This window comes from Balaenoptera acutorostrata, chromosome 3 (assembly GCF_949987535.1).
Source record: "Balaenoptera acutorostrata chromosome 3, mBalAcu1.1, whole genome shotgun sequence".
Classification (NCBI taxonomy): domain Eukaryota; kingdom Metazoa; phylum Chordata; class Mammalia; order Artiodactyla; family Balaenopteridae; genus Balaenoptera; species Balaenoptera acutorostrata.
The window spans coordinates 143,805,872-143,820,073 of NC_080066.1; the positions used below are offsets into that span (position 1 = coordinate 143,805,872).

The 14,202-nt window shown below is 38.1% G+C and overlaps 3 protein-coding genes across 7 annotated transcripts in view; 1 reads left to right on the forward strand and 2 right to left on the reverse strand.

Moving 5' to 3' along the window:
* Positions 1-14,202, reverse strand: part of LOC130707571 (coiled-coil domain-containing protein 170-like) — a 108,863-nt gene that overhangs the window by 53,431 nt on the left and 41,230 nt on the right. The window lies entirely within an intron of this gene.
* LOC130707710 (cyclin-Y-like protein 1) overlaps positions 1-14,202 on the reverse strand; it is a 48,941-nt gene that overhangs the window by 18,732 nt on the left and 16,007 nt on the right. For all 5 annotated transcript variants that reach the window (XM_057544254.1, XM_057544250.1, XM_057544253.1 and 2 more), the window contains 2 exons: positions 6,362-6,436; positions 4,442-4,476 (listed from right to left, as the gene is read on the reverse strand). In XM_057544254.1, the coding sequence (XP_057400237.1) occupies positions 4,442-4,476; positions 6,362-6,436 (110 nt within the window). The remainder of the gene's footprint in view (positions 1-4,441; positions 4,477-6,361; positions 6,437-14,202) is intronic.
* On the forward strand, positions 815-1,167 carry LOC130707711 (10 kDa heat shock protein, mitochondrial-like). Its single transcript, XM_057544255.1, has one exon. It carries the CDS (start codon positions 844-846, stop codon positions 1,150-1,152), a length of 309 nt encoding a protein of 102 aa, XP_057400238.1. The 5' UTR covers positions 815-843; the 3' UTR covers positions 1,153-1,167.

The window sequence follows — 14,202 nt, forward strand, 5'->3', positions numbered from 1 at the left end:
AGTAAGGAAATGTACCAAAATATAGACTAGTTGGTAGAGCTTTGGGTGCTATTTATCCTGTTTTCCTCTATTAAAAACTTTTTTTTCTATTATGAATGTATATTGATTTGTCTTTGGAAATATTACTGCTAAAACATTTAAAATTTTTAATTAGATGTGGTCTATAGTCCTATGGGGGCTCATTTAACGTATCAGCAACTTACAGTCTACTGGCTCGATCCTACAAAAGAAACACTTCCACAGGCCTACTCCTGAAACTATTCAAACTTTCCAGCACCTAGTGTTCACTAAAGGATGGCAGAATTGAAGCCTCTGAGCAAAGCCTAGATATGTTAGCTGCCAGCAGATTACTTTCCTCTCATCTTGCTTGAAAATTTAAGATAACTGTCCTTTATGATTAAAGCCTTACCATTGCTGGCTCACAACCTCAATAAACTGCACTGACACACATAAGGGTATAAAGTGCAAATACAAAAAAAAAAAAAAAAGTAGCAAAAAACACTACTGACAGTTTAATGTTCATAGGTATTATTTCAATTGGTCACTGAAGAAGAGTATTTATCTTCATTCAGCACTAAGGACAAAATACATGGACTTTTACAATCTTTATAAGGGGAAAGGTTGCTTAGTAGACTTCAGGTTTAATGGTGAAGACTAGAAAATAATCATACCTAGGAGGCTAGTAAGTAACAACCCTCAAAGCTTATCATTAAAGGTCAAGTACCTGTTGAAATCCCGCCCCCACCCAATGACTCTTCCCATTGTGCCTACTGCCTCTGATTTTAACCCATTAAAAGAATAAAGCTGGAGAGAGCGAGAGTACGAAGTGCGGCAACCCGAGTCATGGCAGGACAGGCATTTAGAAAGTTTCTTCCCCTCTTTGACCGAGTATTAGTTGAAAGAAGTGCACCCGAAGTTGTAACCAAAGGAGGCATTATGCTTCCAGAAAAATCGCAAGGAAAAGTATTGCAAGCAATGGTAGTAGCTGTTGGATCAGGCTCTAAAGGAAAGGGTGGAGAGATTCAACCAGTTAGTGTGAAAGTTGGAGATAAAGTTCTTCTCCCAGAATATGGAGGCACCAAAGTAGTTCTAGATGACAAGGATTCTTTCTTATTTAGAGATGGTGACATTCTTGGAAAATACGTCGACTAAAATAAGTCACTATTGAAATGGCATCACGCGAAGCTGCCCGTTCCCCCAATGGCATCATGTGAAGCTGCCACTGAAGTTCTGAAATCTTTCATCCTGTAAATAATTTCCGTGTTTCTTTTATAATAAATTAATGATATCCAAACTAATGATATTCAGTGTCTCTGAAATTTAGTTTTCTCTGTATTGATTTAAACATTCCCAAATAAAAGTATATAAATGAAAAAAAAAAAAAAAAAAAAAGAATAAAGCTGAAGTTCACTTTTCTCTTCCCCCTTTTCACAAGTTTTGGATACGTTTATTAAGAATCAATGACTTTAACTGAAAAATCTGTAATACTCCATCTATGTTGCACATTAATGGACAATATGGTAGGGTGAGTGGTTTGAATAGAATTCATACTCAAGGCCTTAGTAGAAAAGTATAATATTCTAATTATAGGTATAATCAAAAATATTGTCTGAATTAATATCGTTAATTATATTCAATTAAACTTCAAACTCAGAACCTATATTCAAAGAATAAATCTAAGTTTGAGTAGACTGACCACAAATCTATTTCCTCTCCCCCTTCTTTCAGATATCATCTCATTAGAATTAAAGGCATTTTTTAAAAAAGCTATACATAAGACAGGATAAACAGCAGATGATTTTTAATGTTTGAAAGGTGAAAAGACTAGATAAAGGAGTGGTAACTGACATGGCAGAACAGAGGAAGCACAACCTTGGTACCTACAGAGAGTGACTAGGACAGGAACAAGAAAACCAGTTTGTCTTACAGAACCCAAGGCAGGCTCAGAGTTCAGAGGCGTGGTCCCCAAATCCTTGCAGTGAGGCCCATCAGTTAACGAGTTGTCCAAGTGATGCTTCCAATTAGATCTTAACAGACAGCCAAGGACCATCACACGTTTGAGGGAAGCCCCCAACACATAAGAGATCAAAACAGGAAGAAGGAATGGGACTTCCCTGGTGGCGCAGTGGTTAAGAATCCGCCTGCCAATGCAGGGGACACGGGTTCGAGCCCTGGCCCAGAAAGATCCCACATACCACAGAGCAACTGAGCCCATGCGCCACAACTACTGAGCCTGCGCTCTAGAGCCCATGAGCCACAACTACTGAAGCCCACACGCCCTAGAGCCTGTGCTCCGCAACAAGAGAAGCCACTGCAATGAGAAGCCCACGCACCCAACAAAGAGTAGGCCCAGCTCACCGCAACCAGAGAAAGCCCACGTGCAGAAACCAAGACCCAATGCAGCCAAAAAATAAATAAATAAAATAAAATATAAGGATGCTTTAAAAAAAAAACAAAACAAAACAGGAAGAAGGATTTGATGGGAGTGATAAAAACTCAGGAGCAAATGAAAACTTGAAATTGCATCAGTGAAAAAAAGAATGACAGGATATAAGAGAACTCTATAAATTGAAAATAAGGTAGACAAAACAATATATTCAATAGAAGGATTAGAGCACAGTCAAGGAAATCTCCAGGAAGCAGGACAAAAAGACAAAATGCAAAGCAGGAGGGGAAAAAAGTTAGCGATCTGGTAAGTCTAAGACTTCCAACATCTGAATAATAGGAACCTGGAAGAAAAAAAACAGAATAACAAAGAAACACACAAAAAAGGTCTATACCAAACCGAATTATGAAATTTCAAAATCCCAGGGAGAGGGAAGGTACTAAAAGGTTCCCGAGAAGGAAGGGATGGGGGAAAATGACTAAAATCGGTCATGTACAATGTACCATACAATGTCAACAGGTTTAAGAGCAACAGTGTAAATGAGAAGATGAGAGGGAAATGTCTTTAGAACTGCAAAAATTAGTTTCAACTGAGAATTCTATACTTTATCAAATAGAAGGAGTTTCAGAGAGGCTAGATCTCTATAAACTTTCTGCCCATGTGCCCTTTTCCCAGGAAAATGTGCTCCAGTAAAACAAGGAAGTATAACAAGAGGGAAACAGAATCTAGGACATAGCGGATCCAACGTAAGAGAGCAGAGTTATGTGAGATCCCAGATGACTTCACACAGATATCCCAGGAAAAGAGGCATAGAGCAGGCCTAGGGGAACACTAGTCTATATGGGAGTAGGAAGACAAAAGATTGGGGAAAAGTGTCTCCAAGAAAAAAAATGGAACAGATGTGGCTTAGTAGACGGAAAATAGTTTTGATAGGCATGTGACAAATGTTAAAACATTTGGGGAAAAAAATAGCTGTTAGAAAACAGGCAAGTGAATATAGTCAGGAAATTAATTCCACAGAAAAAATGAAGAATGTGAAAGCAGGGAGACCGGGCAGGGAGCTACTTACTGCATTTGGCTGTGTGAGATCACGTTGGCTAGGAAAAGGGGGATTGGGTTATCCTAGAGAAGTGCAGAAGGGCTCCAATTTCATTAATATTGAAGAAAAAGAATGAAGGGTGTACAAGGAGGAGGCACAGTCAGAGAACTATATGGCTCAGCAATGCACAATATTTGCAGAGTCGTAGTAATGTAAACATTGATTCTGATTTAATAAAAACTGATACATGTTGAGGGAACACAGGGAGGGAAATAACGTCATGGTGGACCGAAGAAGCTAAGCTTTCACCTGCTATGACAAGAAGTCAATGGACAGTGCTAAAAATTAACTTACCTGTCATACTTTTATTACTTTGGTTAAAAAATAAGATCAAAAAAATAAGGCAAAAGAATTTAAGGCAGATCTTTATACTACAACCATATTAGTGAAATTTAACTTAAATGTCAGAACCCTTAAAAAATGGGCACTACTAAGTCAAAGACTTTCCTGAATACATTTGATAATTAGGAAAATAGAGATTTAGAAAATCTAGGGCTTCCCTGGTGGCGCAGTGGTTGAGAGTCTGCCTGCTAATGCAGGGGACACGGGTTCGAGCCCTGGTCTGGGAGGATCCCACATGCCGCGGAGCAGCTGGGCCCGTGAGCCACAACTACTGAGCCTGCGCGTCTGGAGCCTGGGCCCCGCAACGGGAGGGGCCGCGATAGTGAGAGGCCCGCGCACCGCGATGAAGAGCGGTCCCCGCACCGCGATGAAGAGTGGCCCCCGCTTGCCGTAACTAGAGAAAGCCCTCGCACGAACTGAAGACCCAACACAGCCAAAAATAAAGAAATAAATAAATAAAGTAGCTATAAAAGACCTTTAAAAAAAAAAAAAAGAAAATCTACAAAAAAGAGGTCCATGCTAACAGTATTGGATCCATCATATTTTTAGGAATCATGGCAGACATATTTTTAATTCAAACTATTCATTTCTTAACTTTTCAACTGTTTACTTACATGGTTTAAATGGTCGCTCTTCCTCTTTTCCCGCACTAAGAATAAAAAAAATTAACTGATGAATTCTGATACAAATGCCATAGAAAAATAAAAGTAGTCACTAATTATTTGATGGATTACCAATAACACAATGAGATAAAATTCCATTCTATTTTTTAAAATAATTTCCAACAAAATATATAATTTAAATCATCCAGCAAGATGAGTCCTATAAATAAAATCTAAAAACTTAGTTTCACTTTTTTGACCTAATAGATATTCTGTATTAGGTACAAATGAAAGACTCCCCATTTACAAAAGAAAAGGACAAAGCAAGTTAGGCCAGGTGAGAAACTTAGCTAATAAAAAAATTTACCTGCTGCATAGCTGAACTACTAGCCAGGAGTATTTTCGAATTCTTCATTTACACACAGCTTACTTTAATTACCACAATCTACAGATGACAACTCTAAGAACCAGTTTCTGGCCAGGCACTCATCTCCGAACGCACCAGTATCTCTGGAAGCATCCTGAACCACTTAATGGTAACCTACTCAAATACCTTACTGAAAAAATACACAACTGGAAAGTAACCTATGTTAAACGTAAATTTTAAAATGAGTGTGCTGACCTAAATGAACATATCTACAGCACACAAAACTGTTTTGCTCCAACAAAGGCCAGAAGAATAAAAGCCTGAAGAGGGTCTTAGGCCACACTCTTGCTCACATTGCCTCCTTTAACTCCAGACAGGCATCACAGGCACGGATTCCTTAAGGCTGAAGAGAGAGACAGGCATGGGACAGCTTTTCTTTTACTGTCTCCAGCGCCCCTCTACATGTGAGCAGCTCATGGCTCTGGAAGAAACTGAGAAATAGAGCAATCCTAACCAGAAATGAGTGGCTCAAGTACACACACTAGAAAAATGCAAGTTAGAAACCCCAGGAGCTTCCAGGTTGGTGAACACGTAGTACCCTTGCAGAGGGCATCAAAGCTCTGTGCCCTGTCCCCATGCCTGGCCCTATGCATCTCTTCCATCTGGCTGTTCCTGAGTTATATCCTTTTATAAAAACCAGTGATCTAATGGAAAAAAACAAAAAGCAAAACAACAACAACAAAAAACCAAACCTCCGTTTTTTATTGTGCTGCATCACTTTAAATATTATGGAATGTTCACTTCTTGTATTCCTGCTCTCGTAATCAACTGAAAAACTTGGTCACGTATGGCTTTTTAGCAAATAAACTAGGATTTAACATAACATTAAGGAAGACAGGCAGGCAAGCAGGAGTGCAAAAAATTCTACGGTTCTGATTCTCATCTTAAAACAAGGAGGACACAGGAAATTTATATGAGTTTCACATGCTGAGGATAATCTTCTGGAAAACCCCATATGGCATGGTGCTCTTATTACCCTGGCACAGCACTACATTAGGATGAGAAAGTTTTGAATAGCTTAAAAGTTCTGAGTAGCATAAATCTGGATGCGAGATAGGCTCGTCTGGTTGAACACTGTGTAAAACAGGGCCAAAATCACAAGGCTCAATTCCCATATATAACAACTGATGTTTCTGATTTGATCAAATGAAAACCTAACTGTGACCTAAACCCTATCATTTGTCTTTAACATAGGTGCTCTTCGGAGCAAGGGGAAAAGGACAAAGTAGCATGGAGAAATAGACCACATCTAAATCATGTGGCCAGTTGACTATGTTGATAAAGAGGTGGCAAAATGTATAAACAGATAGTCTAAGTGTTCTCCTCCCTAAAACACTGACAACTAAAGGAAACTGTATCATCAACATATTAAAATAAGACAAGTGAATACATAAAAAAGTGAAACATTTAAACCACTGTAAGAGTTTTTCTAAATACCTCCTATAATACACAAAACAAAAACAGTTTTCACTCTTTTTCTCAGGGAAAAAAAAGCATTGTCTTACCAGCTGTTTGAGATTTGCTCAGGAAGATTGTGCTTGCTCTTGGGTGGTCAGAAGGGTTTGGTTCCAAAGCTAAGTCTGTATAGGAAGAAGAGAAAAAGGTGTGGTGATTTAGTTGAGTAGAAAAATACATGATTTTAAAGATAGCTACACATTGATTGAAACCACTTTTAATAGTCTTGAGAAGAGCTTTTAGTAATGACAAAAAGGCAATTTTAGTAAAGGCACAATATAAAAATTCTATTGGGAAAGAGCAAAATTGTAGAAACTCTCCATACATGTGGAATAAAACCATGGCTATGTCTTAGACTTCTTTAACTTGCACCTAAATAATCTATGCCATTTTTAGATGAATCATATATGTGACTCCCCTCCTATTGATCAATTAAAAATTCAGTCACCCTCTTTTAAAGCTGATATTACTAGCACATTCCAGGAACAGTCTCAAGAAGCAAGTTATGCTGTGGCCAACTACTGTCAGATACCAGCTCAATATATCAAATATGCCAAAACGAAGTGAGTTGCTTTTGGCAAATGTTCTTCAGACAATCAAATGGCTAATTCTAACTCCATTCAACAAATGAACTCATTTAATTGGCTGTGGTTTATCTGGGGGCTATTCATCATGGCAGATTTAAGAGGACTACATAAAAGTTCAATGTTCTAATCTATCGGAACACGTCCATGATAGTGATTTTTAACTTTGCCCTCTATTTCCAAAGCTAAACTCACTTCTTCATTCCACGCTGCATGATTAATTTGGGGCTTCAATAAGAGTACTTTCTGGAGCAGATCATAGGGCTACTGGAAAAAAATTTTGGCCATACCTACACGAAAAGGTGGGTCTGCCTGTAGCCCACCTTGCACCAAGGTGGGATAGCGTCTTCTATTTAGGCAGAAATACAAAACAAGCACAAGCTACCACACAGGATAGTAAGGTTGTTGTTTAAAACAAACAACCAAACATAAAAGCCCTATGACACTTCCTCAGCAAAGTCCATCTCAAACCATTTAACCACTCGTTTAAGAAACTGGACCAAGATTCAGATAAAGAGTAATGGTTAAGGCAATTATTTCCCAAACCACATAATAACTGATCTGTTTTTGAAAGATGGCTTTGATGGTCAAAGTGAAATACAAATATATCCCTGCCTCTTAGAGAATCCAAAGAATACACACATTGATATATTAAAAACTAATTAGTCTAGTAGTGAATTCTGTCTAACCCAGCATTTCACAAATGTATCTACCTAGAATCCCCTTTTCCCACCCAGAAAGAATTTTGCACGAACAGTAATTTTGGACTTCCCGTTTTAACAGGAATCTGAGCCATCCATTTTAATGTCATTGCCAGCACTAGTAATTCACATAGCTAAACCAACTGCTTTGTTCTTCATGAAAATTCCTTCACTGAATTTGAAGTTTATCAAGCTGCTTTTGGAGAAAATATTCTATTCAACATTTTTATGTAAAAGACCCATATAATTATTTTAAAGTTTTTTTCTCCTACATATTTGAAAAATTAAGACAATGGGAAAATAAATTATTTCAGCTGTACACAAAATGGCAGGCAGAGACTTTCACAGCTGCCTCTAACCTATAGCTTCCGAAAGAATTCATGACTACTTACCTATACCAAAAAAAAGTAAATAGACTACATTTGAATCTAAAAAATAAGCAGAAATGTTTGCAAAGTCGCTGTATTATTTATCAGTGTCTATGGCATGGTAAAACTTAACAATTTTCAATGGAAGTCCAGGAAAATTAAGTGCCAGAATCAAAGAGAAGCAAGCTTTAACACACACACACACACACACACACACACACACCCGCCAAACCAAGGTGTGCTACTACAGATCTAAATACAAAAATCAAGAAGGCTGGGATAAAAGAAATGACAACATGCAAAAAAAAAAAAAAAGTAAACTTAGCCCAAGTGACCAGAAAAAAGCTGGCACTCTCCCTACTCTATCCTAGGGGGTTCAAAGGTAGGCACAGGACCCAGGACCGGCCAATCAATCACAGCTGTCCTGGGACTTCCCAAGAAAAGAGAAAGGCAGAACTGTACTCTAGGATCCTTAGCTAGTCTTGAGCTGCTGGACACTCCCCTTGCTATCATGAGGGGAAAGGCTTTTCAGGAGACATCAACAGAGGAGAGCAGAACTGAGGAGATCGTTTAACTCCTGGGTCAAGTAGTGCTTAACTCTGTGATTTTCTTTTAACTTGCAACTGAAGGAGACCTGGTTAATCAGCAGTACTGATGATCACACTAAAGGTGGGGAAAGGTAAAAGTCACTTGCTCATTCCTTTAACAAATATCATGAACAAAAATCTGCATGAGACAAAACGATGCTCTGTTTAAAAATTAAACACAACCATTCACAATCATTAACACACAATGATTCACAACCGTTACTTTTAGTTGCTTTTCTTATACGTTAAAAAAAGCTCTAATTAGTGTACAATTTATGTCTTCTTGTTACTAACAAGCGCTCTCCACCCCACTGTTGCATATTTATTGTTTAATGAATACACACTGGCCCATCAAGTGTTATTCCTATACTGGACTTAGCCAATCCCCTATTGCTGGGGATTGGTGCTTACAAAGTTCTATTCTTAAAATATTATGAGGAAAATCTTCATGTACATAGTTTTTTAAAATAATGGTTTTATCTCCTTAGCAAAGATCTTCGGAAGTGGAATGACTAAGCCAAAAGGTTAGATCACTTTCACGGCTCCATGTACAATGCTAAATTGCTTCCTAAAGAAGGTGGGGGGCACATTAGGGTATAATGCTACCAATCATGACATTTTGAGTTCCTACCCTTGCTTTGGATACTTGAAAAAAAAAAAAATTCCTACTGATATGAATGAGGAACCTCACTGTAGATCTAATTTGTATTTCTTTTGATTACACAGTTTGACCATTTTCCCACAGTTATCAGTGTTATTTCCACTGGTGAGTTGGCCTATCATTTCAATGTACTGTAAACACCAGGGCCCTACTGCTGTCAGTTTGCATGAGGTTTTCAGAAAATATTAATCTTTTGTTTATAGCCTATATAACTAACAATTTTCTATATAACTTGCACTTTTTGCTAATGAAAAATACCACATCACTATTTTATAGAATGGACATGTGAGCCATTAGACAGTAAACTCATACATACACACAATATTTCTGCACTTCCCATTAACTATCTTCCCAAGAGCCTAAGGAGACTATGATAAAACCTACCACACTCTTCACTATCACAAAGGTAAGACTGCCAACTATTAAGCAAAGCTTTACCACCCACCATCCCTCTCATCCCTCTCCCCACCACATGCACACACAGTCATTTAGAGACTTCAGGAAATTACTGTGCATTCAGGAAATTACATGGATTCTTCCGAAAGTTATCTCTTTAGAAACCTCTAAGAATGTTTTACCCAGGAGAAATATTCTTGAGCTCATGATTAGGGGTTATGATTAAAACTGTATGTTAAGACCCATCGTTTTTGTATTATCAATTTAAATTGCAACTTATTTGACAGCATGATAGGTCGATGTAGAAAAAGTATGATTCAAAAAAAATTAAACTCGGTCTTAATGTAAACATTCCTCAGAGGAAACCTGTAAAACAGCACCGACACTGAATACTGTTTTTCCTCCAATCTAAGATTCTACCAGTTGTTAAGATCCATCTCAATTGCAGTTGTTAAAAGTGTGAAAATATAGGCAACTTAGAACAAATGAAATGCGTTACTGAAGGCTAAAAGTGTTAAAAACTATGCTATCGAACTGTCGATAAATGATTTTTCCTTGTTAAAATATTAGAGGGAGAGGGAAGTGACCAAGAAAGCATCTGACAGAAGCAGCATATTTCAGAAAGCGATTAATATCAACATATTGGTTTCAATAGATTCCAAAGAAACAGGCGACGTCAGCAGTTTCTGGGCCACCTGCTGAGCACCAGTTTACTTAACGGTAACCACTGCGTTTACTGACCTGCCCGAGCATCCCTATACTGGACAGTGTAGTAGTTTTATGGCTCATGATACAAACATTACAATCTTTACAATTACCATGTAAACTGATGATTTCATCTCTTTGAGTCCACACTTGCCACCGCAGTCAGGGAGTTCCTGCCAGCCAGCCCTGAGCTGGGCTGCCTCACCAGAGGGGACACAGCAGGCTCCTGCACCTGCCAGGCTACGGCTCACCCACGCCTTGACCCTGCTTCCCTAGCTTCTGACAATCCTGGCTTCCCAACTTCCCAGCTCTGGTTTCCAACTGCTTCTGTACCTGCCTCTACCCTGGTTCTCAGTTTTGCCTTATTTTAATCCTCAATCAGTGGTACAGTCATCATGACTGAGAGGTGACACATAGGTAAGTACACCTGGCTTTATATATTTCTAAAGAGTACTTTACTCAGTTTCTTGGACTTTTAAGAACCTTTCTGGGTTGCAAGTTACCTTCATTTCATTTCACATTATGCAGTGTTACTGTTTTAACTCTTAAGTTTTATTACTTTAATACACTAAAACAACAACAACAAAAAAGGGTGAGAAAAAAGGTAGTATTCCAAAGAAGCTCACATAATGTCAACAATAAATCCTGTTCCTATATGCCATGCATTTGGAATTTACAGTCCTACTCTCTATCAATACTCATTTTTAAAACCTTGGACAACTCAATTTATACCTAAGAGAAGAATTCCTACACTACCTAACTCAGAACACGGTGAGAATCAAATGAAATGCAAGAGCAATCTATATACTACAGCCTATTTTAGACCCTTATTAATATCGCTTTTTTGTTCAAGCCACTGCTGGCTCTCACCTGAGCTACCGCACCAGCCTCCTAACTGGTCTCCCTCTCTGCTTCCTTCCACCCTTACAGTCTATTCTCACACAGTAGCTGGTCTGATCTCCCTCCACCCTCTCTACCCCCCTTCCCTTTTTCTAAGAATTAACATCATTCCCCTGCATATAATCCTTCAATGGTTTCCCATTACAATGAGACTAAAATTCATATTTTTTTGTCAAGGCCCACTAGGCATACAAGGTCTTAATCCCCCATATTCCTCCTGGCATTCATTCACTCAGCTGCAGCCACCCATCTTTCTGTCCTTGGCACACATCAAGCATATTCCCTTCTTAGGAACTGCACAGAAGCCTCTTCTCCCACAGCCTCACATGGCTCTCTTAGGACTGCTCATGGGTCGCTTAAGGAGAGAAGCTGTCTTTAACCACCCCTTGTAAAACTGTCCTCCTCCCCAGCCCATTACACCTTCATTTTCTTTCTTAGTGTTCTCACTACCTGATGTTATTCTTGTGTCGTCAGCCCCCAGGCACCTCTAGAAAGTAAGGACCTGAGTTAGGATACGGGTTTTGTCTTGTCTAACCACTGTTTGTCCTGCCTCTGGAATGGTGCCTAATAATCATGTTTCAGTGTACCCAAAACCAGTTAAGTTTCTCCCAATTTTCCCACATCATCTAAGATTTCTTCTAATGCTGTCTTTTGATGTGTCTGTCACCTAAGACCAGAGTTAATTTCAGATCTCTTAGAGTAGTAGTTTAGTTACTCAGAATCAAAGACACAAGACAGGTTACCAAGAACCACGAAAACCTAAAAGAGGAAATCTAATGTTCAGTGAAAAATCAATGGTAACTTTAATTTGGGAAAAGAACATTTAATGTTAAAATACCTTTACTACAAAATGACTCACCCTATGAATTTAATTAAGTCGTAAGACAAAGTGTATAATCAGAATGCTATAGGGAAGTATCAATACAATGCATCAGTTTTTATCTGTGTCCCCTGAATAAAGCATTATAATGGGATTATAAAAGGTGCTCAACCATAAAGGCTGGGTAAATGAATTATGTGCCAACCATTCGATGGCACAGTAAACAGTTGGTAAAAGGCAGGCTGTAGAGCTATGCGCAGTTGCATGGAAATACATCACCCTGGAGCACTCTCTAGGTGTCAGCACAGTTCCAGGAGCTTCATGTCGTTACTTTTGTTTATAACAAAAAGTTACAAAGTGGCACATAAAGAACAATCCCATCTTTGTAAAATAAACACAATGTTATGTTTATATGCATACAAAAGGTTCAGGAAGAATCAACACCAAAATATTAATAAAAATTCTGGATATTCTGAGTGTGAGTGAAGGGCTTTTCTGTGTTTTCTAAATCTTTTACATCAAACGTTTATTAATACTGTCACCAAAAAAAGGAAAGATCTGTTGCTCAGAGGTTTTTCCACATCATATTGCCAATTCCTTCCCTACCCACTCTTCAGGGGGATGGGAGGTAGGGGTCACTTGAGAGAGCACCTTTCACCAGAAAATTAGCAAAGCTCCTAAGGTCAGAACATAAAGGCTGTATGAAAAGTTGATGAATAAAAATAAAATCAGATAATAGGACCGTAGCATCTTATTTTCTATTATGACACTACCATCAGTTATATTAGATATACTGTTAAAGACAAAGTAGTAAAAAATTCTTTTGAGTCTATCTGAAATCTATACTACGTTCTTAGGAGTTACTTTTTTGAGATGGCTTGAAGAAATCATGTTCTTCTCCAATGTTTCTGAAGAACAAGACAGAGCATCATTTATGTACGATTTTCTCTAAGTAACCAAATAATTCTTCACTGTAGAAAAGCCAAAATGTTTTATATCTGAGTAGGTATTTCTCAGTTTCCAGGGAAACTGATACAAAATTGTCTGAAATAAAGACATTAAGAGCAAACTTCCAGTGTGCCTGTACTTTATATTTGGTGTTCTGACCTTGTTTCTATGGAAACTTAATTAATAGGCAAATGCTGAAATTGAGGTTTCTCTTATCACTTTATTGAATGCCCCCCCAAAAAAGACAAATTGAAATGAAATTTTAACAATCATGTTAAACATAAAAAAGTAAATGCTGTACTCATGAACTCTATTTTTCCAGTTCCTGATTTAGCACTCCTTCCTTATCATACATAGTCGTATGCTAAATGCTTAGTACCTTACCTGCCCGCTTACCAGCTTCCCCTAATGTCCCTCTGTCCAGGGCATTCTCGGCTTCAATTGGATTTCACCAGAACAAACTCTTTAAATTATATCAACGTGTTTACCTGACTGATAAATTTAGGCTATTTCATGACTTCTACTTTTATTCATATCCATTGCAATGTATGTACAGACAGAGAATGGAGAGGTAAATGTTGCTTCTGAGTTGTGTACAATAAACTGGAATGGCAATAATCAAAACTGGAGTATGCTGAGATAGGCCTAACTTATGGATAAATTATAAAATATAAGGTGCACTCTAAACAGTTTCTTAAGCATCCCAAGAACTGAATTTGGCATATCTACCACCTCCCAAGTCTGTCTCTCCTGTTCAGTAGCTGTGTTACACAGTCATTTCAGATCTCCAAGTCTTGGCTTCTTCATCGGCAACAGAGGGAGAATATATACGGGCCTTATTTGTAGATGGAAGGGCCAAGTGAAATACACAAGAAAATGCATTGTAAATCTTAAAAGAATTCTATAAAGGTCCAATTTTCGTCTCTCATCCTACACTAGCCAACTACTAACTGTTTTTAAAAATCATTTAGAGGCTTACCTTATAGCAACAAGCAGAGCAGTTTTCACAAGTACTTACATGCTTTGTGTTTAAAGCTACAATTAATTCACATAATGTGTTCATTCTTTCACAATATCTAACTATTCTGAAAAGGGAGTACTTTCCACTTACAAAGCCACGTCCATCATAAGGGTGAATCCACAGGCTTAATTATTCTAACTTTTAAAGAAATTAAATAAACCCAACTAAAATTTAAATAGAAGAGCTGTAAGACATTTCGT